At 41.7% G+C, this 27,934-nt stretch overlaps 3 protein-coding genes across 7 annotated transcripts; 1 reads left to right on the top strand and 2 right to left on the bottom strand.

The window, feature by feature from the left end:
* The first annotated feature begins 3,131 nt into the window (after positions 1-3,131).
* On the top strand, positions 3,132-6,825 carry emp1b (epithelial membrane protein 1b). The gene is made up of 5 exons (XM_088358140.1): positions 3,132-3,217; positions 4,381-4,468; positions 5,201-5,309; positions 5,610-5,750; positions 5,824-6,825. The coding sequence occupies exons 1-5, from the start codon at positions 3,153-3,155 to the stop codon at positions 5,982-5,984; spliced, it is 564 nt and encodes a 187-aa protein (XP_088214266.1). The 5' UTR covers positions 3,132-3,152; the 3' UTR covers positions 5,985-6,825.
* Positions 6,135-10,274, bottom strand: gsg1 (germ cell associated 1). Its single transcript, XM_088358135.1, has 6 exons — positions 9,830-10,274; positions 8,998-9,297; positions 8,302-8,349; positions 8,064-8,228; positions 7,873-7,984; positions 6,135-7,647 (listed from the first exon to the last, which is right to left on the bottom strand). Exons 2-6 carry the CDS (start codon positions 9,293-9,295, stop codon positions 7,200-7,202), a joined length of 1,071 nt encoding a protein of 356 aa, XP_088214261.1. The 5' UTR covers positions 9,296-9,297; positions 9,830-10,274; the 3' UTR covers positions 6,135-7,199.
* Positions 10,275-10,794: 520 nt separating this feature from the next.
* On the bottom strand, positions 10,795-26,745 carry tcf20 (transcription factor 20). 5 transcript variants are annotated; one of them, XM_088358124.1, is made up of 8 exons: positions 26,715-26,745; positions 26,037-26,124; positions 25,770-25,937; positions 13,592-21,481; positions 13,392-13,485; positions 13,168-13,217; positions 12,785-12,840; positions 10,795-12,165 (listed from the first exon to the last, which is right to left on the bottom strand). In XM_088358124.1, the coding sequence occupies exons 4-8, from the start codon at positions 20,465-20,467 to the stop codon at positions 12,138-12,140; spliced, it is 7,104 nt and encodes a 2,367-aa protein (XP_088214250.1). In that variant the 5' UTR covers positions 20,468-21,481; positions 25,770-25,937; positions 26,037-26,124; positions 26,715-26,745; the 3' UTR covers positions 10,795-12,137. The 5 variants fall into 5 exon arrangements, 4 of the variants coding, with proteins under 4 accessions (XP_088214250.1, XP_088214253.1, XP_088214249.1 ...); XR_015853427.1 differs by lacking the exons at positions 25,770-25,937; positions 26,037-26,124; positions 26,715-26,745 and adding an exon at positions 23,111-23,633 and having other exon boundaries at positions 10,795-11,512; positions 11,825-12,165; XM_088358127.1 differs by lacking the exons at positions 25,770-25,937; positions 26,037-26,124; positions 26,715-26,745 and adding an exon at positions 23,111-23,633 and having other exon boundaries at positions 12,760-12,840.
* Between the last annotated feature and the right edge of the window lie 1,189 nt (positions 26,746-27,934).

Raw genomic sequence — 27,934 nt, 5'->3', positions numbered from 1 at the left:
TTTGTCATGCCACGCTCGACCGACCTTGAAGAGCAATGAAATGAAAATCTCGCAACATGCTAAAAAAGAAGCATTATTTCATTGTTCCAAGCTTTCGGAATTCTTATTGTGACATGGCATGTAACTCATTCTGGGGAAATATAAAAATGTCAAAGTTGCATAGCTCAGTTCTGCGTGCTGAATAGTAGATTGTGCCCTGCATTCACTTCTGAGAAGATCCCACAAACAGGAACTTTGTAAAATCATCCAAGCATGCCTGAGTGAGGGTTTCACGGATTCATCGTTTTTTTTTTTTACGTGCACACAGCGTTTTGGTATCGCACAACTCACACACAATATCACACTGTTGAAACTCTGTTTTATGAGTCTGGTTTTTCCGGTATTCATTGGCGTTGCAATATGACAAAGAGCTGTTTGTTGAGCAAGCTACTCCATTGGTAGACTCAATAACTACACAGGCATGTGATTAGTTGACTTGTGCTTGGTTTAAAAAAAAAAAAAATGTGGACCTAGTCTCTGCCCCACCCCGCCTTAGACAAGTAGGCATTGGTAGGAGACCACTTCTTGCATCATCCAAGTGGCGAGAATAATGAGCACATCCGCCGGTTTGATTCGGGGAGTGTTTTATCACGCTTTACGAATAGTACAGAGCAAACCTCGCCTAAAGGTGGGGTCGACACACCCAGGACTCAATCGGGTCGGACGGCATTCTCTCCTCTCTATAGTGTCTCGAATTTGTTCCCTCTGCTTAACACTCAACTGCTCCTAATATTCGCTTTTATCTCACAAGGCAATTCTAATCACAGATTTATCACCATGTCGTTTATTTCGTCTCAAGGTTGTGATGTCAGCACAGCCCAGATGGAGTTGATGATTGTTTTCAGGATAAGATGAATGAAAAGATAGTGTGTATCTATGCTGGGGGTACGATGAGAGAATAATCATTGGGATTTGAGAAGTCAGAAATAAACGTTAGAAGTCATTTCGGCTCTAGGTGAGGGGAGTGCTTGTGATTGCATTCTACCACGAGATTGTAAGGTATGTGTGTAATTGATAACACCTTCACAATACAGTATGTAGACTTTTATCAAGCAAGGAATTATATTTTGGTAAAAATGCAACAATTAGGATTTTTGATGAGGATTGTTTTTGTGCAGTATTGATTAGCAGGTAGTGGTGAAGGCCCGGGCACCAAATGTTCACTCGCCACTAAATAATTTATGTTTAATTATTTAAAAGAATAAAACTAAAAATTAAATATATATATGTTTTTTATTACCATTATTTTATTCTTATTATTATTATTGTTATTTTTAAGGACTCACAGTTTAGTTCAGTTCCCTGTTCCTCAATTTTCTGGACTTCTGGAATATATATATGTTTTTTATTACCATTATTTTATTATTATTATCTATTTTATTTTTTTTATTTCTATTTCGTAAGGACTCACAGTTTAGTTCAGCTCCCTGCTCCTCAATTTTCTGGAATTCCTCTCTCACGTGACCTGCAGCTGATTCCGCTGATGGCCCTTGCAAAAATTCTGCCTCCTCTTACGTCACACGAGGATTCTGTCCTCATTCACTAGAATGAATGTTGCACTCATCTGACCTGCCTTCAGGTCACGCTTAAGGTCACTTTCCTGGATGTTCAACAAAGCCCGTTTCTCACTGAGCTGTGACTGTTAGCGTGGGTTTGCCAAAGGTCTGAATGATATTTTTCATCAGGATTCCTTCAAGGACGCAAATGGTCATAAAGATGTTTTAACAGTCAACAAAATAAGAAAAACTGGCTTATAATTAGCATCCTGCTAGCTCATTAAATAAATATTCCGCATAACATTTACCTCTTTATACGTGTCTAAAACAACTTGTCTAAACGTAACTATCGTACCGTTTACCTAATCGACCTCTGATAATCTTTGCTATCACGCTTTCTCAATTTATGGTTGGTATGTTCTGCTGTGAGGATTTGACATTCCACAATAAATACCACGTTCATACGTATGATTTACATCTTGAAGATGACTACAGTTGGAAAGCAAAGAGCTCAGGGACAAATTTGGAAAAATGCAATGATGAGCCTGCATATATTTAGCAACATGATATGATTTCCAAGACGTTATATTTTCCCTTTTACTAGAAAAATGCAGTGCTGCTACACGTGGGTGAGGGATGGATGACTTTGACTCACTGGAAACATTAAAACCATATACCACAAAATATAAACGAGCAATGTGGGGATAATAATTAATTAATAGTCCGAAGCCGTCTCCTCCTGTTCTCATTACCTTCTCTTCTCTAGCTTGACACTCCACCCGTCCGTCTCTTCCCCACCCTTGTCGTTTTTTTTTTTCTTCCCCCCGCTCCTTCTTTCTCTTTCAAGCTGTGACATGCACTCATTTGCCCCCACCTCTTTCTCGATTGCAACCAACAACATTCTTTCTTCCTCAAACTCCTTCCTCTAAAACAAAAGCAGGAAAAGAAGGGTGTTGATCGGGAAGAAATGCTACTGGAAACTTTATTTTTCCTCCGAGCTTGTGTTTATAGCTGCGGCAATCGCACACTGCATGAATACAAATAAATAAATAATGACCGGCCACCACAGTAGTAGGTTTTAGTAAATAAAAATAAAAATATATGAGACACACTCCACTATTTTGTCATCTACCAGTTCAAATGCAAACGTGGAGAACTTGTGCAATGACTGATACTTTTACCCGTATAGTATTGTGATTATGATTCGGGCTCGTCTGTCACCATGGCAACCTGTGTACATTCATCAATGTCCACTGTTAGGGAGTTCCCCCACCAAACCTCAGTGAGTCATCTGCTGCCCTCCCAGAACAAAAATCACCATCAGCTGAGTGACAAAGTCAGGAGACACCAAAAAAGAGGAAAGTATGTTGTATAAGAGTCCCCGTGCATGTGTGTGTATATGTGTGTGTGTATATGTGTGTGTGTGTGTGTGTGGGGAGAGAAGCTGGGCGGGCGGCGGGGAGTTGTGGGAGTGTGTGGTGGACGAGTAGAAACTTGGGGTGGGTTAGCTGAAGTAAAATAGAGTATATTCGTTTTTGAGTCATAGGAGGGGAGGGAAAGAGGGGTGTGGAGTTAAAAAAGAAGGCGGGGCTAAAGTAGGCGGACGGGTAGTCTCTCATGTTTGTACTTTGCCAGGCTGAGTCTGAAAATAGTGTTCGAGACAGACAGACAGCCATCAAAAAGTAAGTTGAAGATTTCTATTTATAAAATGGAAACGATTCTTATTCAATTGTTGGTTATGAGTAGGTTTTTTTTGGTGTCTTTTAAATAATGTTAATTTAGGAGGTTTTGTTTAACTCTTATTTTTGTAGTCAGATTTTGGAACATTTGTGTTTTTGTGGAAAGGAAAATTGATTGGGTGTACTTTTCCATGTGGAGTAGCCAACTTTTTTCTTTCCATGTCTTTTATATCCTATTTCAGTAATGGTTGAAAATATGACCCTCTGACAGAAAATGCATTTGTACGCCTATCGCCTCAGGCAGAGATTATACAAGACAAATATTTGACGACACAATGTTTCATTTTACTGTAGGCAGATAAAAGGTGGGGAAACATCTATGGAGATGAGTCGGGCGTGAACACGTGTTTCGGCGTCTGCATTAGCGTTCTTGGCGGTGTGCGTGCGTGAGTGAGGCAGAGAGACTCGGCCCAACCCTTGACCACTCCTTTTTTTTTTTTTTTTTTTACTGTGGAAAGAAGCAGCACATTCCAGATGTGACTCTTCCATACTTCACACCCAGTCAGTAAAAAATATATTGAAATGTCGTACGAATTTGTATGTAGAAAATAAAACCCTAATTAAATATTTGATCAGAGGACTCAGTCAGGGTGGGGCCACATCGTTAATTTTGATACAAGGCGACTTGAATGGATTTGAAATGTTCTGATGTGGTTTTGTGCTTGGGGTGTGAGTATTTCGCTGTAGAAATTCAAACTAGAGGAAGGATAAGTTTAGGCCCAGTCACACGAAAAGGTGGGGGGGGGGGTGAATATTCTTTACAGTTATTTTAAGGAGTGGCAGGTTTCTTGCAGGCGTCAGCAGGCAAGTCCAAACTCATCTTCCCGCCACTCAAAGTTTCCTCAAGTATAGTCAAGATTTACTTGTATTCAGTCCTCACATCTAAACACTCTTTGGATATAACTCAAAAGTAATTAGAAGTTGGAAAAACCAAAGAGATGAGCGCGAGCCAGCTCGCTCGGTCGGGTCTCGTGTGTTTTTATGAAGATGGGCGTGTGCTTTTCTCGCGGGTTGACAGCCATATTTGACTTATAAAGTGTTTGGTGACATTTGAAAAAGTCTCACTACTGCTTTTTCACCAGCTTCTCTGTCCTTGTCTCACGCAGCACCGCCATCATGCTGATTCTCCTCGCTGGCATCTTTGCCCTGCATATCATCGCCATTATTCTACTCCTGGTGGCAACCATCGATAATGTAAGTGTGTTCTTACATACCTTCACACAAACACACTGCCGTAAGGCTTAAAGACAAACCATAGCAGACTGCATTGGTATGTTTTGACGACAGCAAAAAGAAGTTCTGACGAGTGATTGATCGGCGATGCTTTCCTAGAGTTGACATCTCATGATGAGAGATGAGTGAAGCACGCGTGGCGTCTTCCTCTTATTGCTTCTAAATTGTAGCTGACACTTGACGGAGACGACCTGCACATACTCGTCATTCACGCACAAATATGTGACATCGTTACGTGCCACACAGAGACTTGCGGAATGCCACACTGGCCGACACATTCCGCACTTTTTGATTCCGAGCACGTCTGAATACAAGGAGTAAACATTTTGTCATGCAATTTTTAAGGACAAGCAGCTGTGCCGATAATATTTTTGCCGAAAGAGTCAAACAATGAGAAGAGCAGCCAATGGCTACCGAAGGCCCAAACCACACCCGAACACTCGCTGACATCACTCCCAAAACTGACCGAGCCCTTTAAAATGAACACGTCACACCAGGGTTGTTGTTGTGACTTGACACAGTGCTATTTCTTCATGACCAAAAACAACTGAAAAGTCGGAAGCTGGAACGGATTAAAGCCATTTTAATTCATTTCAATGGCAAATCTTGATTTGATAGTGAGTCAATTACAACTTGGTCACGGTGCAACTATTTTCATATCAGACAATCAAATTTTTCTATAATTTTCCTCAGGCTTGGTGGGAGACTAAAACCATATCCACTGATGTGTGGTTCCGGTGGATATTAGTGAATGGAGAATGGAACGCCACCGACCTTCCGACAGGCTCACACTACCCACAGGGTAAGATACACACACACACACACAAATCAGCATTAGCTAGAGGGAAAACCTGTTCTTCGGTACACACACGCTACTTTCCAATTCTAAAACTCCTGGCTCAGCCCATGTGTGCAAATCAGCAGCGTCAAATATTTAAACCTCATTGCCCTTGCATTTAGTCAAATGAATTCGGCCTGCGTTAAACATTTGCCACGCGTTTGTCATTTGACAGATATTTTTAATTTTTAAGCCATCCATATTTTTTCAAAGCCTTATATTGCACTTTTGAACAGGTGTTGCTTTTTCTGACTCCCCCTACAGACTACCTCCAGGCAGTGCAAGCTACCACAGTGTTAGCTTGTATATTCTCCATCCTGGGGATCTTCGTCTTTGTAGCTCAGCTCTTCACTTTGAACAAAGGACAGAGGTTCACCATCTCTGGCGTTTTCCAAGCCCTTGCCAGTAAGTTTGTTCTCGGATAGTATTTTCTTTGTCGTGCAAGAACAAAAAACAAATAATTCCTCGTCCCTCTCAGGTCTCTGCATCATGATCGCCGCCTCCATCTACACAGATCGCTTCCATCTGGATGAGAGTGTCGGTTCTTATGGTCACTCCTATATCCTAGCATGGATCGCCTTTGCGCTCACGTTTATCTCCGCCATCACTTATTTTGTGCTACGCAAGAAGACTGCATGAGAAGAACACCAGAAACAAAACCCATCCAACCAAAATGGTTAGGTTGGATTGATTGTTTTAGCCAAAAACCTGATCTTTAGTTACTGAGCAATAGCAGATTGCAACATTCCACAATGGCAGTAGAATAGAGGCACAACCAATTTAAGTTGGATTGGTGTGGAATATTATTTCCACAAATGTGCATATGATGCGAAAAGAAAGTAAGAGCCAGCATCAATTTCTGTAACAAAAAAGGATTTAACAATTCAAATGTACGTCATTTTAAATATGGATATAAGTGGATTAAAAAGAAAAAAGGGGGTGCGTCTATAATTTTTTTAAGTTTTTCCCCCCCTATTATTTTATTGTAAGTTTATCAAGTTAAATTCATATATTTTATATGGTCTTTCTTTGTGATAAGTGTTACTAAAATTCATTCTGGTGCTGCCCTATGACGATGGCATCGGTCCAAAATGACATGTTGGTAGATTTAAGGATGACATGATGCCAATATATTTTCCAGTAAACAATGATGTGTGCTTGTTTAGGAATTATTTAATATTAGAAAGAGTCTAACAGTCATATGTTCAGAGATACAAATCTTTCAGTTATTCAAGTCCCTTCTAAATGATCTTTTGAATTGAATGCTTTAGGATTTTTTTTTAAAATGATAAATTTTACTATGGTAAGAATAATTATCACCTTCTAAATGTCATATTGCTGACTTAGGAATTGACACTGCCTTTACATAATTAAATGTAAATATGTTTCCTGTTATGCTTTGTATATCTAATGCTGTTCTGTTTTGTTGTTTCTCATCATGGATGATTATTTTTACGATAATAAAAAGAGATTCACGACCGATGCTTGTAATTTGTGGGTTTTGTTCGAATACATCATTATCCTTTCCATCCTTGGGCTTTGTGTGGTTATATCCTGTCATTAAAAATACTTCCATTTCACCCAAGTGCATAATAAATGCTTTTAAAGCTATGTTTTTTTTCTCTGTTATGAATCGGTTAATAGGCTTGTTAAGTCCATTTCCCACCTGGTTATTCTTATTTGCATGGTAAAAAAAAATCAAATCAAATGACATCACACAAAAGGTTTCAGCAGGAATAAAACTTTGGTGTACTCATCAAAACAACATGGAGCAAAAACATTCAATTTGGAACCAGACTTGATTTGATTCCAACCTGAGTTCTAGAACTGTTCACATCCGACCGAATGAAGAGTTCAAAGAGGGCCATAGTATTCCTGAGGTGTGTAAAGGGGAACTATGTTCTCCTGTCTATGGGCAACAGGAGATGATCTAGGTAAGTGAGATGGAGATGGGAGGGACAAGCGATGCAAAGGAGATGCAAGGTGAGAAGACGGAGGAGGAAAGGACACAGAGTGAGTTAGAGGAATACAAAGGGAAGGCTTACCGGGTGACGGTGACTTGGTTGGTGGTTGATCGTAGTAAGGGGACAAATGGGAGATTGGCGCATTGGATTGGTGAAAAGCATGGCCCATGCCAGAGTTGGGTGTGGAGAAATAAGGTGCCGGGGGCAGGAGTCCCACAAAGTTGAAAGGGTTGAGGCTGGAGTTAAGTCGGGCTCCCACCATCAGGACATTTTTTGTGTAGTTGTTTAGGGTGGACACGCCAGCTGACATGCAGACAGTGAAGGCGAACCAGGCCACACTGAAAAAGACACAAATGTGTTAACTTCTGCAAACTTTCATTTGACTTGGACAATATTAATCTTTGTCGAGGATAAACAATATATCCCTGTGAGTATTATTATGAACGGTCTAAAAGTGTTGCTCCACCATTTGTGTTCAAATTTCCGCAACTATCAGTGTGTCAGAATTTCCATGCCGGCCGGTATTTATATTTTAAAAATCTTCATGCGTGTAGATGACTTACTAAAATGCCCAAGAATAGCCGTAACTGTGAGGCTTGAAGTCTTCTGGACCCATGGACACTGTAGTCTGAAACACCTGCATGAACATCATGTGACCCACCATTCCGAGCAAACCTGGAAAAATCATGGAAAAAAACTAAGGACATTCCATTTATTTCGAAGATATCAAATTGTGACTAAACCAATTTTGCACCTCCTAAAACTGTGAAGACAGCAGCAAAGGCGTTAAGCAGCTGGCCCCAGCGTTGAGTGGATGGGTAGCAGGCCCTGATGCACAACTGCACGGACAGCAGGATGCAGCTGATGAACAGCAGAGCCACGTACATCAGCTCCAAGGACAACGACAGCCACATCATGGCTGAGGCAACGTGAGAAATAAAAAAATCATCCAAAAATATTTGCAAATAATTTACACTGTGGTTTCAAGTCACCTTTTTCAGATCCCGGAGTCAAAGTGTAGAACCCTCGACACTTCTCCTCTGGAATAGAAATTTGAAGTTTTATAGTACAGCGGAAAGCCGTGAAGTCACTCGTCCAATTTGGAAGTGGACAATTAGTCGTCTGGAAAATATGCTTCTGAGGTCAGACATGATTTCACATCAGCTTATAAGAGCTCGGATGATATTCAGCCCCTGTTTGCGTATACTACTGACCTTTTGCTCTCTGGATTTCTGATCCATGATTGAGCCATACTGCTAAAGACTAAATCTCCACAAGCAAAACACACACTTGAGATAATCCCCTTTAGGCTGAGCGCACACACACACACAAATTCTAACTTACACAGACCAGGAGCTCAGTCCCATTATCACCTTGGATTTCCGTTCCCCGTATGACCCAATTTGTTGTTTTCACTTCCTGTTTGTGTGAATCCTCATTTGACACCTTGGCAATCACGGTAAATCCAACATCTACAGCATGGATTGATAATTTTAACACTTTGGGATTTTTTTGTTTAAGGACAGAAAGCAAATCTGAAATCTGATTGGTCACATTGTGACTATAATTTAATTTAAAAATGTAATTAAATTTTTTCACTCAAATATTGGAATTCAGTAAATAGAGCTGATGTTATTTTCGCCACTTCACTTCTTTCACTGTTCGTGTGTTGTGCTTTGAACGCTCACCCCAGGCGTCCGTGTAGATGTTCTCCTCGCAAGTGACAAACAGACCCGTGTGAAAGACGGGGAAGACAAAGCGGTCGTCTCCCGTCTCCCAGGAGAACTGGATGCTGGATGAGTTGGACACACCGGGAACTGGGATGCATTTGCTATGCTTGATGGGTGAACACAGAGGTTTGGGTACCTTCTGTTTACCCACACACCAGTTGGAGGACGTGAGCGCTATGGCAGCCAGGAAGAGAGACACGACAGTCTGGATGAAGGAGAGCTCAGGGGAACGCATTTGCTGAAGGAAAGTCATCATGCCTGTGTGAAGAAATACTTTTACCAGAAGATAAGGAATATATGCCTGAGGTTTGTTGTCTGTCTATATGTGTTGCTCCACCTTTTGTGTTCAGTTGCTTAAAAGGCTTACCACACACAGATGTTATTTCTTAGCCTGTCTATGGATGGTTGCATATTTTTTTGCATTATGTTAAATGATTTTAAATTATCTAAACCTACGCAGTGTTGTTACAGAAAATTTTCCATAACCATCAATACATTCCCTTCTGTGTTATTACAAAAGTGCAAAAGTAAGGTCAAATTTGGGATGTGGGTTGAGTTTGGTGTGCCACAAATTATACACGATGCTACGCTTAAACAAAAATATAGAAATAATTTAAAGTCTTGGATGATATGGCAAAACCTTGACGGAAAAATAGCAAACATCTGGTAATTAGAGGGTTAATTAGGGGTAAAGTTGGAGAGAAAATATTAAATTCGCCACCAGGTTTAATTTGACATAACATATATGAATACAAATATTTAATTAATAATAAGAAAAAAATGCACTCACCGCCTGCAGCGTCTCTACGGGTTAGTTTCTCATCGCCGCTCCACTTTCAGTCTTCGCTCATCACATAGTGAGGAGGAGTGCCAAATGACGAGGCCTGCGTTCAGACTCACACACACACGGACACACACTCGTCTTCTTTAATCCATATTAATCCAAAACAGACAACTCTTTTCCATCTGTTTTCATTTTGGCTATTCCATTCATTTTCACTCCAATTCATCATGACCCATGTGTGGTCTCCTTCCCCTGTTTTGATATGAACTTTAGCATGACCTTGACGTGATGAAAACATGGCAAAAAGAATTATATGAACATTGCTTTTCACTGCCATCGTTTTCTGAGCCCCAATGGATTCCTGCACTCATTCCACCCTAAATATTTGGGTTGAAAAGCAGAGGATAGAAAAGTCATACTCAGAGTAAAACAGTGGAAAAAAAAAAAAAAGAGTACAGGTTAAAAAAAACAAATAGTGCACAAACATGCCCCTTACCGAATAAATTACATATGGAAATAAAATGCTACTACCTGGGCGTGGAATCTTTTGCTAGATGATAAACACTGAAATCAACATAAAAGCAAAATAAATAAAAACAGCTAATTTCATAAGGGGTGGCATAATCTATTTATTGTTTAAATCCTTTAGAATTGTGTGCAGAATTGCCAGTTGATTCGTTGCATTTTGAAGCAATAGAAGCAAAATGGTGTAAACTACTCAGCGGCGACTTGCAGAGGCGCTGTTGAATCACTGACAACTCGCTTGGTTCTGAAAAATGGAACAAACTTATGGGGAAGTTGCAATCACAAATACTTGCGAGCATTGTTGGGCTAAATATAACACTGGCACGGAAACAGAAGCTCGGAACATTCGGAGATTCTCGCACCCCTTTCAAAATATTTAAAAATAACAATTGTGCATGGATATTCCCTAGAATAGAATAAAACATATTCCAGGAAAAAGAGCATAGTTGAAGCATTTAAGTGTATTCATAATTCATATACATATTGACAATTTTTTTGTGATACATGGTTCTGATAGTGTGACTGCCATCTTTTAGCTTTTTTTTAAGTTTTTTTTAAACAAGAATAACAATAAAAAATGATCAGGACAACACCATGTACGACTTACAGTTTAAAATCGGATGGCAATTGCGTCTTTTGAATGGATTCTCAATCTCCTGCTGTGCTACCGCTGCAAAACGACTTGCTTGGTCCCCATTGGCCCGTGCAGCCAACTGGCCAATCACAAGCTTTCCGTCAGATCCTCATGTTGTTTAATTCCCGATTCCTATATAAGCGTCCAGCACACAGTTCCTCAACTCCGGACAAGTGCTCAATGTCCTTCATCTTAGTCCCGCTCCACATGGCCTGGACATTGGTCCTTCGTTTAACCTTCTCCATGCACATGAGGAACATTTGTATTCCCAAAAATAAGACTGTGTCCATCTGATTTTTGCAGGAATACTTGCTGTACCGTAAAAAGCTCATGATGAAAAATAAGAACACTTTTCAAAAAGGACCAGAATGGTATAGCACTTTCTCTTTCTCATGCACACACACACGCACGCACACGCACACACACTTACACTACATTGAAAGGCAACAAATGTCCGTTCTCCAAGGCAATAAATGTCTTTGTGGCAAACTCGACCCTGACATTCCAGGACATCAATTTGGCTCCTTCCTCTCCGGGAATGAAAGAAAGAAGGGGGGGGGGAAAGCAGCCAATTAACGTTCTGACTGAATATTAAGTGAGATACATCCATTTCATCATCATGGGTAAATACTGTTGAGGATACAAAAATAAAAATGAGGGCTAAACTATGGATTCTTCATCTTGATACCATGAGATAAAATAGTATTTGCAAGAGAAAATCCCAATTTGTCTTTTCTCAGTTTGACACCCTGTTTTCTCCCAACAGGCTTCCTTAAATCTATCCCCCCCAAAAAAATCCAGACAAAAAAAAATGTGATGATAAACAAGGATTTAACACTTACAGGGTTTCGTAAGGAAATCAAAGTAAGCCCAGAGAAGAAATTTGCTTCTTTTGTTCTCGACTGAAAAGTTCATTTGTTCCGCTGTCAATCCATTCCACTTTGACCTCCGTTAGTGTTTTCTTTTTAAAAGTTTTTCTCCTTCCGCTTTGTTCGTCTACGCTGCGTGTTTTTTTTTTTTTTTGTCTTTCAAGTAAAAAAGCAATAATAGCGGCTTTTCTTTAAAGTCTTGAATGGAAATGATGCTGATTCACGTTGAAATTGTACATTCCCTTTTGTTGCTTGGCCTTGTGCAAGTCGTTTATCACAACAAGTCTCAACTCTTAGCAGACTCTTGTCCAAACCTGAACACAAGAAGAAAAAACATTGCTGTACAAATATCACATAATTTTTCATTTTGTTGCAAAACACACTTTCTATGACAATCCGGAAAGGTGGTGTATGTCGCTGGAAAATATACCCCTGTTCCATTTTTTTTTTCTTTCTGGAATGGGTTGCAGGTATCAAATTAAAAATTAAATTAATTAAATAAAAAAAAAAAAAAAGGTCATCCGTGTGGCGCATTCAATTAAACACTGGTATAGATTTAAAAAAAGGACTTACAAATTGTACTCATTCGTTGGAACTGTGATTTCAAATGGAGGTGATGATATAAAAGAAAAAAAATGTGCCCAAGTAATTATGGCTCTAGATAAGAATAAGGAAGCGACAAGAAGCTGGCTGCCTTGGCAACAGGTATTCATAGCTTCCCACCTGGAAGAGCAACCTTGAGACCATAATAATCAAATCGCTACTTGGAGGTAAAAAAAATAAAATAAAACTGACAAATGAAATAATGATCCTGAATGGTAAAATGATGACATAATGACGAATGAGATCAATAATAAAGGATTCCTTTGAGCAAGTTGTCGAACAACATGATGTTGAGGACGACTTACAGATTCCATGCTGAATAAGTCTCACCCTCTCTCAGACTGCTCCAGGTACACTGACTTGACGGTCCGGAGGTTCTGGGTAACCTGCAGATGGGAACAGTTGATGAAAAAGTTCAATCAGTAGAAATATGAAATAATATTGACTCGCTTGTCTTCCTCTCTCTCAACCAAAAAGCTAAAAGTCAGAGCAAGTTCTTATCTTCTACATGATTGTATTTTCCATTTAAAGTGCATTTTATAAATAGAGAAAAGATGAGAACATGTCAATATCTTTTAAAGGAAAAATATTATATCTTGATAGATTTAAAAAATAGCAATATCCAGATATAAAATATTCTTCATAACGCATAGCTCTCATCTGAGACAGGTATGAAATTTCATTTAATATTAAAATTGCCTTTGCTGTTTTACCTTGTGCTTCGGACACCGCAGTGAGAAGTTATCTTCATTGAGGGAACAATCTGGAAGGGAGAGGAAAAAAAATATTCAGACAAAACTCCTCTTTTAAGAATACCAGTTGTGTCTCTTAAAACTGACAGGTTTAGCAAAAATAACATTGAATAAAATTACTAAAACTACCCTGAACATGATTAATTAATTTGATTTATTTGTGCCGAGTCAGGTTTTTTGCTCACCTGTTTCAATGGCACAAATATAATGATAACGACGTATACAGCCTTTACTGTAGCAACCCAGGGTGGAGCCGATCATCTCGCAGTATGAACAGCTCTGAGACACAAAAGCAGAAATGTTCATGAGCAGCGACCACTAAGCAGCTTTCTTAAGAAACTGCGGCGATAAATTTAAACAAATCACATGGGTTTACAGTACTTACTGTTTCCCTGGCACCATCTAGCGCCTCCTGCAGGCCGTAAAGTCTCCCATTGACAAGGTATACTCCACTGGTCCACACGATGCACGCCTCATGAACCCACAACTCTTCTGGGTCCATAGGCATCTGAGGCAACTGGGCGAGTTGTGCCAACGGTCCCAAGGAGTCCAAAGCTGGCGGCGGAGGTTGGAAGGGGAGTGAAGCCTTACTGTTGGATGGCACCATTCTGGGGGAGTCCTCACTGGATTTGTGCCTCCGTTTGAAACGTGGGTGCGAGGTCAGTTTTCTGTGTTGTGGTCGTTGTTGGGCTTCCTCCGCCGGTTGCTCTGGTGGCTGGATAGGCAACTGCTGCTGCTCCGTGTCAAAGTCTGGCTCTCTTTTAAGTTCTGGAATCGGTATGATATCGAGGTTTAGGTCCCAGGATAAAGACGGGGTTTTATTGGCAGTGTAGGAAGAGGTAAGGGTACTAGACTCGCCAATCAGATCTTCTCTAAAAGCTAAGGGGGGAGGTCTTAATGTGGCGCAAAGAGATGCAAGATTGGAATCCAAGTTTACGGTGCAGTTAGTTGTCGCCACGGGTCTGGGCAACGGAACATGTTTTTGTAAGTTCTGCAAAGTATCTAAAGCTTTTGAGACAATTTGTAGATTTGGTCCAGTTTTGGTTGCGGTCGAATGACATTGTCTAACCTGGGGCTGGTTTTTGGGGAGCTTTGCGGCATAATCGGCGGGATAGTATGGACCGTAAAGATCTCCGAGGTGTTTGTAGTTGGCCCATTTTTGACAGAGACAGCAAAGCTGGCGGCCGGAGTGTTTGGATTCTGTAACAGCAGGTCCAGAAACTACATAGCCAGATGACGGAAGTGCTTTTCCTGACTGAAGCGTGGTTTCCACCTGGTCCGTCTCCCTGGCTTCCGATTCTCTTTTTGAGAACTGTGAGTAAAGAGTTGAGGTTGGTAAAGAATCAGTTGCACTTCCACCTGTTTTCCCTCCGATCGCACTACGCTCTCCTTTCGATTTGTCATCCTCAGCGTTTACGATCGTGCAGACTGACCCGATCTCTGGTATTTTGTTCTCCACGTGAATGTGTGGAATAAACAGGCCTTTGAGATTTGGATCCAGGAATCCTCGATTTATGCTGTTAGAGCCTTTTGCCCCTAGTGGCGTTTCTGGGTTATCTCTAGCGGCTGATTGTGATGACGGTGCCCCTCCTCTTCTCATTCTTTGACGTCCTCTTCTTTCTGGTGAGCCGTCTTCATCTTTCATTCCTTTGCGCCGCCGTCTCACGGGTTTGACTTCGACCTCAGGTTGAATCGGTTCGCTGTCGACATCCACTTTTATTTCCTGTGTTAAAATAGGTGGCATCAGAGGAGGAGTGCTTTTGTTTTCCAAGATGGAGGCGGCTGTGCTGGTTGTGGTTTGAACTGTGTCTGGTATTGTAAGGGCATCTGGAACGGGAGTTGGTGGCGGCTGAGAATTCTGATTCATGGTCTGGGCTTGAGACTGGACCTGTGGTTGGCCTTGGTTTTGGACACGTTTCTGTTTATTGACACTTCCAACGGGTCTGCCCTTCTTTTTGCCAGACGGAAAATAGCCTTTAGGCACAGCGTTGTCTGGAGTCTTACAATCTTGTGTCGACAGATTTGGCCGAGGAGAAGACATCTGGTGTCTGCTCAGAACGTGTCCTTGAGACTGGCTATGATGGGGCGAGGTAGCTCTATAGTAATCACCGCCAGCGTAATCATCAAATCCCATGCCAGATTCTTGAAGTTTCTGTCGGAGAAGGTGAGCAGCAGATTGTTCTCCTCTTCTTGTCTCAAGCTGTTGGTAAGTATTAGTGAAATGTTGAATGTCTGACAGGGCAGATGAAGACGGAGGCGGAGAACCCTGGACTGGACGTGGAAGTGGTGGAGGAGGGGGTAACGGTCCGAGCAGTGCAAAGTCCTCCTTGTCACCAGACGCTGACACCACAGCAGCTCCTAAGCCAAAGTCAAAGTCTTTTTGTTTATGAGTTTGTGTTTGCGGATTGCATGTGTAGCCAGACAGTGGCAACGGGCCAGTCTCATCTACACCTCTGAAGGGCATCATGTCATTTAGTGAGTGAGTGTCTTCAATATAACCATCATCTCCTCCTGCAACTCTTGGAAAATTGATCATGTCTTGGTCCTGTGGGTCACTAAACGGTGGGATTGTTGCATTCGTAAAGCCCGGGTAATGATTTGTTCCATCATCAACATGGCCAGCAGGCTTTGAAACACTCGGTGATATTTTCTGAACGATTGCCTCTAGTTTCAAACCACGTCCTTTCTTTGGAGGCAAAGCTTTTGTAATTCCACTTGATGGAGAAAGAGATTTAGGAAAGGTATTCTCACCAGGCAAAGGGGAAGAGAGGCGAGGCATATCCGAAGAGGAGGATTCGTCATCATTGCGGTGGTTTGATTCTGCGGCGTTTGAATTGGTGGCAGCTCTCTGTTGAGATGGATCTTGCAGCAACCTTTTGGCAGGAATGGGAGAGATAAAAGAACGAACTCTCCTTCTCAATATGAGAGGATTTGTCTCTCCAGGACCTCCAGATTTAGTTTGGCGCTGCACCTGTGGTTGAGTAGAACTTAGGTCAGTTTGAGGTTTAGATGAGTTACATGGAGGAGGAAGGCAGGGTCGTTTCGTTTCCTCAAGGTCGGCTGGAGCCTTCGAAGGAGTGCCTTGTGGACCTGCAGGAACAGATGATGGTGGAGGAAGTCCCTGTGTTCTGTAGCAGGAATCAGTTTCAGTCATTCTAACAGCATCTCTGCCTGGGGGTGTGGACTCCCACATCTTCATGTCGTAAAACCCGCTTTGTTGATGGAGCAATGTTTTGGTTGCATGTTGATCACTATGAATGTCTGCTTGAGGGACCATCATCTGCCTGTGCTCCGACTGACTGACTTTATGTCGTCCTGGGGAAGAAACGGGCATCATCATCATGTCCTTAGCAGATCTATTCATCGCTTTCACCCAGTCGTTTAGTTCATGTGGATGCTGGAAAGGTCCACGATGAGGATGAGGATACATTTGAAGCTTGTTTGTGGTTTGAGCCTGGGGCGATAAATTATGGTATGGATGATGGGAAGGAAAATGAGAGTGTCCACGAGGTATATTGCTTTCTCTTGCCTCTCCGAAGCGATAACCTGGGAAATTGTTGGCGTTGCCGGTTGCTAAATCCACACCGTGAAGATATGACTGATGTCTTGATGGTGATGATAAAGGATTTGTGCTCAGAGAATGGGGGGGCAGGTGCCTGTAAGGGTCAGAATTAAGCACAATGGATGAATGCGCATATTTGGAAGAATATTCCATATCGCTCTCATTTGTTCCACTACCGCCATGACAGTCGGGATTGGGACCAATCTCTTTGGGTGCCGTTTCGATTTTTAACACTTTTTTCTCTAACATGTCCTTTTTACTCAGGTCAGTGGCTGATGCTGGAGAAGAAAATGGCTGCTGAATCACACTCTGGTTTTTCTCTCGCTCCCTGCTACTTTCCCTGTCCCTCTCTGGTGTTCCCCGTCGATTTGGTGACACATCACAGATGACGGAGCGCCGTTCTGATTTCTGAGAATCCGCTTGACCGGTACACCCTTTGAGCGGCTCGGGTTCTTGCAAAAGGAGCTCTTGTACGGCAGAAGATGAAGCAGACATATTGGGTAATGGTTTTCTTTGTGGAAGAGAATAGTCGGCTAAATTGATATGTTTCGGTTGGCTTGGCTGTGCATCGGAGTCTCGTGGTAAATGATCTTCAGACAAATCCATTTCTTTTTTGGGAGTATTTTGCAGTATCTTGGGATTGGAAACATCGGTCTTAATTGAAGATTGAAGACCTGCTGCAAAATTGCTTTTACTTCCAAGTCGATGATTCGGATGTTGGGGCTTTCCACTAGTGCCCATTAGGGACAAATTGTCAGTGGCTCCACCTTCCATCATCCTGGTGTTCTCTGTCATAGCGTATGGGTATCTCGTTTGAAACTGTTGTTGAACTTGGAGATGTGCAGGAAATGCCTGTTCTGGTCTTCCGTAACGTCGATCTAAATTATAGCCCTGAAGAACCTCTTGTAAGAGACTCGGGAATTGTTGGATTTGAGAAATGTCCTCTTGACCTTTCGTCGCTTGGCCTTTCTTCCCAAATGCCTCGGTTAGAGAACTTGATTCTTTTGAATGCTCAGTACCATAAACAGAGTGCGATTGTTGATAGTTTCTGGAACTTGATTCCATTACACTTGCTGGGCCAGTCCTTCCTTTCTTCATCATTGATAAATCAGAGCCATATGTTGACTCTACAAAACCATACTTGTGAGATCCAAACTGGTTGAGATTGTGGGCCTGTTCAATATTTGATTTTGGATGCTGGATGGAATATCGACTTAAATCGGTACCTTCCTCTCCATTATTATTCATTGATTCTTTCAAATAGGATTGTTTCTCCTTCAAACAGGTGTCTTGAGGTTGCTTGCTTTTTTCAACCTGACTTCCTTCTGAACGAGCAGAAACAATCACACCAACGCTTAGCTGTTCCTCAGACGCGGGTTTTTGTTCATTCTCGTCATGTGCCGTAGAAGCGGTGTGCAGCAAATTTTCTTTGTCCTGCCCATGCTTTGTGCTGATTTCTCCATCTCGAACCATTTGGCTATTACCCTTTTCCATTTTCTCAACCCCGTCTTCGTGTTCGATTTTGATCTGTTCGTTTTTTATTTCCACGCTCTTTTTATGGCCACCTTTTGAGTTACTATTTAATAAACCGGGATGTGAGACACGATTCGGTTGGGCGGGAGGAATAATACAAGAGGTGGATGAGGAAACAGGAGATTTTGAAAGTGAATTTGGGTCAGCATCTGACGACTGACACTCAGACGGAGAAGCTAATGTGGAAGCGGTGCGAGCGTTTCCTTTCGAGACGATTTCTTTTGGTGATGACTTACAAATCAACGTTTTAGCATTTAATGCTTTTCCAGGTGATGGCTGGGTTTGACTGTGAGGGGGATGATAAAAAATCGGTTCCGATCCACTGCTCGCACCACTCATCCGCCTCACTCTTGTATGTGAGCCCTCTATTAAATGATCTTCTTGCTCTATCTTGGTCTCAGCTGACAGATAGGAAGAGTCTTCATTGGCAACAGTTTCTAAAGCAGCACTTTCAGCAATTCCTAGAACAGATCCATCTTTAACTGCGCCGCTACTTGACCCTGCACTTGCATTTCTACTCCTTGGTTGCAATGGGGGAACACTGTGTGTCGCTTGTTGGACCGGTCCACCGTCTTTGCCCTTCTTCTGCGACAGCACATTGTCGGTCCGAAGCATGTGTTGAATAGTGTTTGGTAAATTAGCTACCTGGGAGCTCAAGGCGTTTAGACTATTTAGTCCTGTATCGTGCATTTTCCCAACAGGGGGCGATGAATAAACAGATGGGCTTTCCTCTCGGGGCACTGAACCAAGAACGGTTTTGTTGCAGCTTGTTGGCGGGACACTGTTGACTCCAACAGTACTGATGTTATGAGCTTTATGACCGCCACTGCTACCACAACTACTGATGCTACTGTTTGAGTTGGGCGTTGGACTTAACTGTGACGCAGCTCGGATTAATCGATGACCATGACCGCTGGTATGGACAGTGGACGACTGGTGGGAAGGACCAGAGGGGTTGATGTAGGTTTCGGAAACACCCATCAAAGGGGAAGGAGTGGAGCTACAGCTGGGGGAGTGTACTGCTGAGGCAGCTGGGGACGGGTTTGAAATTGGGCTGAGGTTTTGGTTCATCTGACTTTGCTGAGAATGCAGTGGGGATTTGGCTATTTCTTGAGATGTTGAAGGTGGCATAGAGCCTTGGTGATGTTTACCGTATACTGAGCCAGGAGTTGGGCCTTGGTGTTGCGTCTTCACAGGGTTGTCATAGCCCACCCCTAAATTGTGCTGTGTGTTACAATGCTGCAGTGTGGCTTCCTTGTGAAGTGTTTGCATCTGTGAAATATAGCCAGCGTAGTTTGAGGCGTGGTACCGCTGCTGAACACTCTCCACTGGCCCCGTATTGTTATCACCAGCTGAACCAGAGGCGGAGTTTGCACTTGAGTTGACACTGTGAGAACTGTTGACTTTGGGATCAAAAGTAGCGTTGGCAGTCCCATCAACATATCTCTGCGGAGGGGGGCTGTACATTCCCGATGACCCCGTGGACGCGCCAGCCTGCGGGGAGTACTGTGGGTATTGAGGGGTCAGTCTATGCCCAGAGCTTGGGTAACTCCGATGCTGCAGTCCATGGTGGACCGGAGAGAACGTTTGTCCGTGTTGGCGGCTCAGAGAAGCTGGCATGGCCTGCATTGCAGCGTTCTGGCTCATGTTGTATTGATGAGGAGAGAATGCTCCAGATCCTCCACCTGACCCAGTGCCGGGCCCATAATCGACTGAATATTGTGACATGATCCCGGATGATAATACAGATCCAGCCCCAGAATGTCTGTACTGTGGAGGTATGTGTCCATCAATATTAGGGTAAGCGAATCCTGCTCCGTAGACCAGACCTCTTCGGGCTTTGTCCTTCCCGGCCAATGAAAAATAATAATCCATTGTCTCCTTCCTGTAAGGGTTATTACTGCTGCTGTGAAGGTTACCCTGCGTGGGCGGTGGTTCTACAATGCCTCTGTTTCGAGAATTGTAAGCGAGCATGGGGCTGGCTTGATTGGAGTGCGGATGGCCTCGATGGAGGCTTTGCTGTTGCATCGCTGCATAATCTTCTGTCATCCTTGGGGAGACCTGGGGGTCTGCAGTTTGTGGGGGATATGGAGGTCCACCTCCGCCCCTCATGCTAAAGCCCGGCGGGAGAGAATGGGGGGTGGGGCTGTTAGAAAAATTCTGCATGTTTTTCCTTTTTTACTTAAAGAAACACAACACTGGTGTCTGTGGAAAAATGCCACCCGCATCTGAGTGAAGGGCTGAAAGCAGGTACCATGGATGCAGAGGAGAGCAGAATTTTTTTTTTTAAATTAAATGCTTTGTTGAATCCACTAGAACACTGAATCACTGGTGCCCAACAGATGATGGTTGTATCAAAAAGTAAAAATGTTCTCACTTCAACGTGGCATTGGTATATATGGTTGTTTCCACATTAAAAGGCTCACATCACAGTGGGTTTTAAAATGTGTCGTTATTCCTTAGCAGTTTGGCATCAAGAATATGATATGGACGGCTAACACGTCACTACGTAAGGCAACTTCAAAAGTCTCACTTGCGGATGCTGTAGCACAACAGCTTGGGTAAACATAGCTGTTTTAGGATAAAGGTGAGGGAAAGATAAAATTGCAATTGCGCCAAAAATATTTGTTCCATTGAGACGGAATTCTGACAAGATTTGTTTTCTTTCTTCGTCTATTAATATGTGTAATTTTGCCAGGATGTGAATCAAAAACGTCTTGGTGGATTGGAGTCAAAAAGATTTGAAAAGAGACTTTTACAAAACATTTTCCAGAACTCCATTGATAAGATCATCCACTCTTAGATGCAGTGAGACAACTTCTTTGTCTTTCTTGGTCATTCTCATTAGATATCATTTTTTGTTTGGCTTTTTTTGTCTATCGCTGCATGTATTCATCTGGGTTATAAGTCTTTGGTCCCTCTTATTTCATTATTTCTGGGCATAGATTCCTCTTGATGCTCTCCTGGTACTTCAGCATTTAGCCGTCTTACCTTTGTTATTGTCTGTCAACCATCATTTAATTCTACCCAGCTCCATAGCAACTTATTTCCCAAAAGGAAGGTAATCCATTTATTCCACTTCAAGTTCAGTCCTTTCAAACTTCAGTTGTCGTTTGTTCCTCAGTAACTCCATGCAGATGAATTCATTTTCCAGCAGCTGCTGACCAGAAGATTAGAAGTCTGCAGATACAAAGGATAAATATCAAAGTCAGCATGTGAGGGGCAAAACAAAATATCATACAAGTATTACCATCATATGAGAACTAATATACATTTAAATGTAAGCATACCATGAACATTATATTATAGGATTTAAATGATGTATACAAGATATGTCAAAATTATTATATAATATACTCATTTTATTTTTCAAATATGAACAGGATAAGAATAATTTTGCTGGAGTAAATGAAAACACAAGCACGACAGTATACTCTTATGACAAACAGCAACCAGCCACATTATTATTATTACATTGCAAAACCTGCATCAAATGGTCCTTCATTACCAAAGCTAACAATGCTGAGTTTTAATTGACACTGTCAGATAATTACTAATTAAGCAACTCCTCTGTGTATGCAGTATAAACATAAGATTAGATACAAGATGTGTACACATTTTATCAAATAAATATATACAAAGAATTTACTCCGCCTTTATAGACATTTAGGAAAATTAGCAAGCAACTATGGATAAAAAGTAACATTCATCATCACATAATACTGCCACCATTGCAACTGCTAAAATAAACAACTTCATGAAGCCAGGCCTCATTATGGTGTCACTAAATGTAAACTTTATTGTGTGTTAACTTCTTTTAATTATAATGGCTCACAACTTGTGGGATTGCACCTTTTTTATGGGGCCAGGACCCATAATTGCCTCAAGTGTCAAGCTTGCATTGTCTCTTTTTTTTTTTTAACCAACACAATGCTTAATTGCCCTTTAACACATTTGCACAATTGTGTTTTGTAAAGTACACCATTAAGCAACTCATTGTAATTACACTATTAATATAAGTGACACCATTTCCCTGACTGACACTTTCTTTAACAATACATTGCAAATGAGTAAACACAAATAACCCAGTGATGAGCAGATCCAGGAAAAACAAACCCAGTGCCTGTATCGGGGCAGTTGTGCCTTCAAGCATGCCACTGGAGTCTGATTTAGAGAAAAATCTGTGCAGTTGGAGGGATTCCATTGATCTCCACCCTTGTATCTTGAGTACTAATTAATCACAGTAGCTCACTGAGCACGACCAACAAATAAAAAAACACCCTGTTGTAATGTCAGCCAGACATGACAAGCATGTCAGTAACAACATAAGCTTTTGCACTGCTGCAGCACTTTTGGGCCAAACATTATGCTGTTTTTTTTTAGCAGCTGCATTAGCCAAAGAGAGGCTTTACGCATTCCAATTAGCTTAGTCGTGCTGCCTTTTTAGCTTGGTAAGGTTAGCTTATACCCTGCCAATTGGGAGCTAGCAATGCTACAAGCTGAGGTTAGCATCTTAGCAAGACAGCTAATTAGGGTTGATTACGCTCTTTGCGTTATTTGGGAGCGTACACACAACGATAGCCACGGCAGGCTAAAATGCTGCGTTTGGCTAGAAAACATGGGTGATTGGGTGCAGATGTTTCTCCTCTCACAATTCAGCGGTGCTGTAATAAACTGTTTTAGCTAGTGTTTATGGAGAAAAACGAGCAAGAGACGCGACGTGAGATAATTAGCATCACTCTCCTTGGCGTTTTTCAAGAGCTAGCGTTGGTCAGGGAAAGCTAGCTAACACCTTCCACACATACTTACCTGAAAACGTAGCAATACGAGGCCCAGCTTGGAGTGAAGGGCTCCTTTTGACAATCCCGCTGTTGTGGCAGGAAACCCCCAGTCTGTCTTGAGTCGAACGCTACGCCGCTTTTTTCCCCCTCAGACGTTTTGGGTCTAGGAAACCCCGACCATCGGCGACCAATTTCTCGGGGGGGGTGAGCCGTCACGACAGTCGGATCCCGGGCCTCTCCTCCGATTTGCCCCCTCTTTTTTCCCTTTTGTCCTCACCTCCAGAAATGATGAGAGCGGGGCACAATCAGGGTGCCTGTAGGTCCCGTCAGCGGTGAGGTCCACACACCCGCCCCCCTCTCCCTCTCTCCCTCTTTTCACACACCGCTGAGGTGATTGCACCTATCTTCAACTAAAAAAAAATGAAACACAGAAGCCTCTGGATGGTCTTCCGAAGCGTCCAACGTCACTTTGCGTCCCTGAAGTGCATTTCCATACCTTCCATCACATGCTGATTTCCCTCCAAGACTATTTTTTTTTCTTGCAACAGAGACTGCCTTGACTCTCGCACACAAAACACACATTCCCTGCACCCCCTCCCCTCATCTTCCACATCACATCCCTCCATGTCTTTTGTTATTGCTCAGATGTTCCTCTATTTCTACCATTAAAAAATAGATTATTTGGACTAAGTACGTCTTGTTTTCATCTATTGTGTTATTTTTCTCCTTTGTCCAGTCTACAATAGATACAAGATTGTAAGATGTTGTTTTGGTTACTATGTTTTATTAATGCTGGAACACAGACCTATTCTACTAAAAGCAGCTTTTGTTTTAATTGGACCTTAATCTTTAATGAATTTTGATACAACATAATGGACATCTTAATTAGTTGCAATTTTGCTGGCATTCAAAACATTACACAAGAGATTTTGTTGTTCATTTAGAAATAAGAACTTAATGATTTTAGTATTTACATGTCAAATGCTCCTCCAGGGAAACCTACCTGCTTGATTTTTTTTAAATTTAATTTTTAAATAAAAAATGATTTAATTAATCACAACAGTTCAAGGTAGCCAATCACAGGCCACATACAAAAACTTTATTTATTTATTAATTAATTAATTAATTTATTTATTTATTTATTTGTAGTTATCTATCTGAAAATTTTATTCCGTCAAATGCCCTTGTGGGGGAATCTGAGCATCTTAAAAGAGTTGGGTTATAATATCATCATTGTTAATGGCATTTTATTTTTTCCTAAAGCAGATTTGATGTCTGCCACTTTGAAAACTCTTTACACACTGCACCATGGAACATGCAAAGCACATATGCATGCAAACACATTTACAAATCCAACAATCAAACAGGGAACGGTCGCTCAAACAATTAACCTTCTGAGGGTCACTTAACCTATCAATCAAGGCTGAATTCCCTTTTCCTAACAACAGTTCAATGCGTTTCTTTCACTTGCAGACAGACGTCTATTTCTATCATAGTTGCCATAGCAACTGCAGCGCAGTGCTTTAACTGTGGATAATTTTTAGGCAACCGACATTTGCAGCTCACATGCACATTTTAATACACACCCACCATTTATCTGGAATCCTGCAAGCAAACAAAATGTGTGCAACATGTGGTGATGCACTTGTTGTGCGAGCAAGCTGAAAGAGAAAAAGCTGAGAAGCAAAGATGCGCCGTGCATTGATACGCTGAACCAGTAAGTCGGCCAGCCAGGCCTATCCAATCAACAGCAATGCCTGCTGGGATACACAGAGTCACTCCATCACTGGCAAGGTCACAAAAAATGATCAAATACAATAGCCCTAGTTTCTGTTTTGTTTTTAATAGAGGAAATAGGCCAAGGCCAGTCCATCAATGACTTTTGTTTTTAGCTAAGTGTCTACTTGAAATGTCACCTTTACTTGCATTCATTTGCATCAAGTGGATGGAATAGCTTTAAGTGAATTCATTGTGGTGAAAACATGCACAAAATGAGTTTTTGTGCATAATGCTGGTTTGCATTTCAGCAGCTTTGTGACACATTTGAATGGGAATTTTGTGCAAGAGAGCCCTCCCACAGAAGGACAACACAAGAGCAGTATATGGTTATTTTTATAGTTTGCTTCCAACTGCTTGTGGTTGAAGAGTGGATTTTTTTCTATTTACATAAGAGCAAAAAAATAAAATGTTCTGTACTTTTTAATGCCAATCAAAGAAACACAACCTTCAACACTGCAGCTCGTCCCTTTCTCTATACTTTTATGTTATTAGAATGAACAACTTGCCACTAAGCAGATGTTCTAGCAGTTTCCTTGACGACCACCTGAAGTCAAATGACTTAGCAACGGGTACACCGACAAGCCACTTCCATTATCTACTAATTTAAAAAACCACAAGCTGTATTTATTCTGTCTCTATAATATTTTTGGGATTGTTTCTATTTTGCTCGTACAGCAGCACTGTCTGCATAAAAGGCAGCAGCATGTACCACTGCTTATATGTACAAAATCACAATAAAATAATTTAAAATAATAATTATTATAGATATATCTATACATGGAAATTTTACTGACAAAAATCCAATAAAGTATATAATCAATACAAATTATAGTGACAAAATGTTCTTTGTCGTTAGATTCCAGCGAATGCGAGTTTTAATATCAGTAACCAACAGGGGGCGCACTCACCTAATATCCCAGCAGCTCAGCAACGCTGTTAGATTTCAGTACACAATGGCTACCAGCAGGGGGCGGTCTCGCCTAATTTCTCCCCGCTTTTTCAACTAGCAGACCAAGGCTGTCTTTCTGCCACACTCGCCTCGTATCCTAGCAACCACAGAACCCTGCCTCCGATCACTACGGATACCGGGAGGGATGGAGGGAGGGTGTGAAAGAGTCAAAGGAGGAGGAGGCGGAGAAGAGGTTGGTGAGGTATCAGCATCCAATGCAGCAAACCTGAAAAGATGAGTGCCAGGTAACCATTAAAACGAGGTTCCTGTTGCGGTGGCTCAGGGTTGGAGGATGGATCCATGGAACCGAGGCTCTAAGGGACAGATTGAAATCATATTTCAAATCAGTGGTGATAGAAAGTGGAGGGGAAAAAGTGAGTTATTGCCCTATTAAAATACTTTGTCTTATGGGCTCCACAGCTCCTCTCCTCGTAAGTCAGTCTATCCTTTCTTTCACAGTTATCCAAATCATTTCAATTATCATTTCCTTTTTTACAACCGTTTTTATTTATATGTTTGAGATAAATAATAAAAATTGTCCTTGTGAGTTTTCAATTACAGGTTCCACAATGACTGGATTCTACCCTGGCATCTCTTGACCTCCGTCACTTTTCGATTACACCAAAGCAATTGGGGCGGGATTAGGGCAGGATCAAGTGAACTATGCTAGCCTTGTAGCGTGAGGGGTCCTGCCACAGATTTCACGAGTGACAGCTACTGGTTTTGCAGGGATTCCAAATACGAATTGCATGATGGTAAAAAAAAAGTTTCAATTCTTCTGAATTGTCTTAAGAGTGAGGACAAAGCACATAATGGAGCATAATTGTGACCATGTCGTGCAAATTAGCCCACACACGCTTACAGTTGAAGCTTTCACACATTTCTCATGCAATGTGGCGCTGACCTCAGACCCGGGATGCTGTCGTCCTCCTCCTCCTCCCCCGGTAGCTGTCATGTGAGGATACGCAACAGTGATACACGAGTGACAGGGTTTTGTCGGCAACACTGAGCTGCCATCAATGTCAGGTGGATTCACAAAAGTGAAAGCTGACAGCAGCTTGTGTTGAATCTTACATAAAAGCCTTGATGAGCTTTGAGATTTGTACCAATGCATAATAGAATTTGAATATATCCTTAAGTGTGAGTCTAGAAAATAAAAAAAAAACGCTTGCTGCTGTTGCCAGGGCAACCATCTTCCTCTACTGTCTACGTTAACCCTTTCTCCCTCAACACATCCCTTTCACATTCTGTCTTTTATCATCGCCACATTCTCACACTTTGCTGATGTCCTCTCACTCCATCTGTCCGTTTCTTTACGGCCATGTATCCTTCTGCTCCATCCTTGAAAAAAAAAGTTGAGCTGTTTGGTCTTAATATTTGATTATTCAACTCTCTCGTCCATCTTCGCACCTGCCATTTTGTCTGCATTGTTAGCACTGACTCATTCCGTGTTAAAGAACAGACAATTTGTGCCGTCCGGTGTTAGCTAACGAAGATTTTAGGTGTTATCGAGGATGTGCTGCTTTGATAAGCAAATGATGTTAAAGAATAACGGCGCTTAAAAATTGTGAGTGTGAAAACGCAAAAGGCGAGAGGTATTGTTTGTGAGGAGGACCACGCAAAACAACTGACTTTCTATGAGAAAACAAACTTTTGGATCAAGTGGACTCCGTTCAGATAGATGATCCATCAATAATCAAGTATATGCATTAAATTAGCTTATTAAAGTGGATACTTTTTATTGTTAGCATCATTTTTTCAAAGCAGTTCATTGTCCTCCCTTTTTTTTTTCCTTTCCCAGGAGCCTTTCCCATTTCCAACAGCAAGAAGCTGCTGAAGGGCGACGAAGTGCGCCAGAAGCTGCAGGACTGGGAGCTCACCAGGCCGCTCCTGGCTAACAACAATTTGAACAACAACAAAATGCTCCTCCAGGCTCAAGTTGAACTGCTTGGATGCTTAGCTGAGCCCTAAAGATATGAATGAAGAAGTCACAGATTTCCTCAAACTTGACAAAAAATGACTAAGATTATTGGATGGAATTGATCGGACAATTATGTATTATCTTCTTGGTTTAGCAATTTTAAAAATGGGTCCTCAGTGAGGGCTCAGCTTGCAAGCGGAAGC

Source organism: Syngnathus floridae, chromosome 17, assembly GCF_059516105.1.
Source record: "Syngnathus floridae isolate MCC-2025c chromosome 17, RoL_Sflo_1.0, whole genome shotgun sequence".
NCBI lineage: Eukaryota > Metazoa > Chordata > Actinopteri > Syngnathiformes > Syngnathidae > Syngnathus > Syngnathus floridae.
Note: the sequence above shows the minus strand (reverse complement) of the source record. Positions and strands in the feature narration are given on the sequence as shown.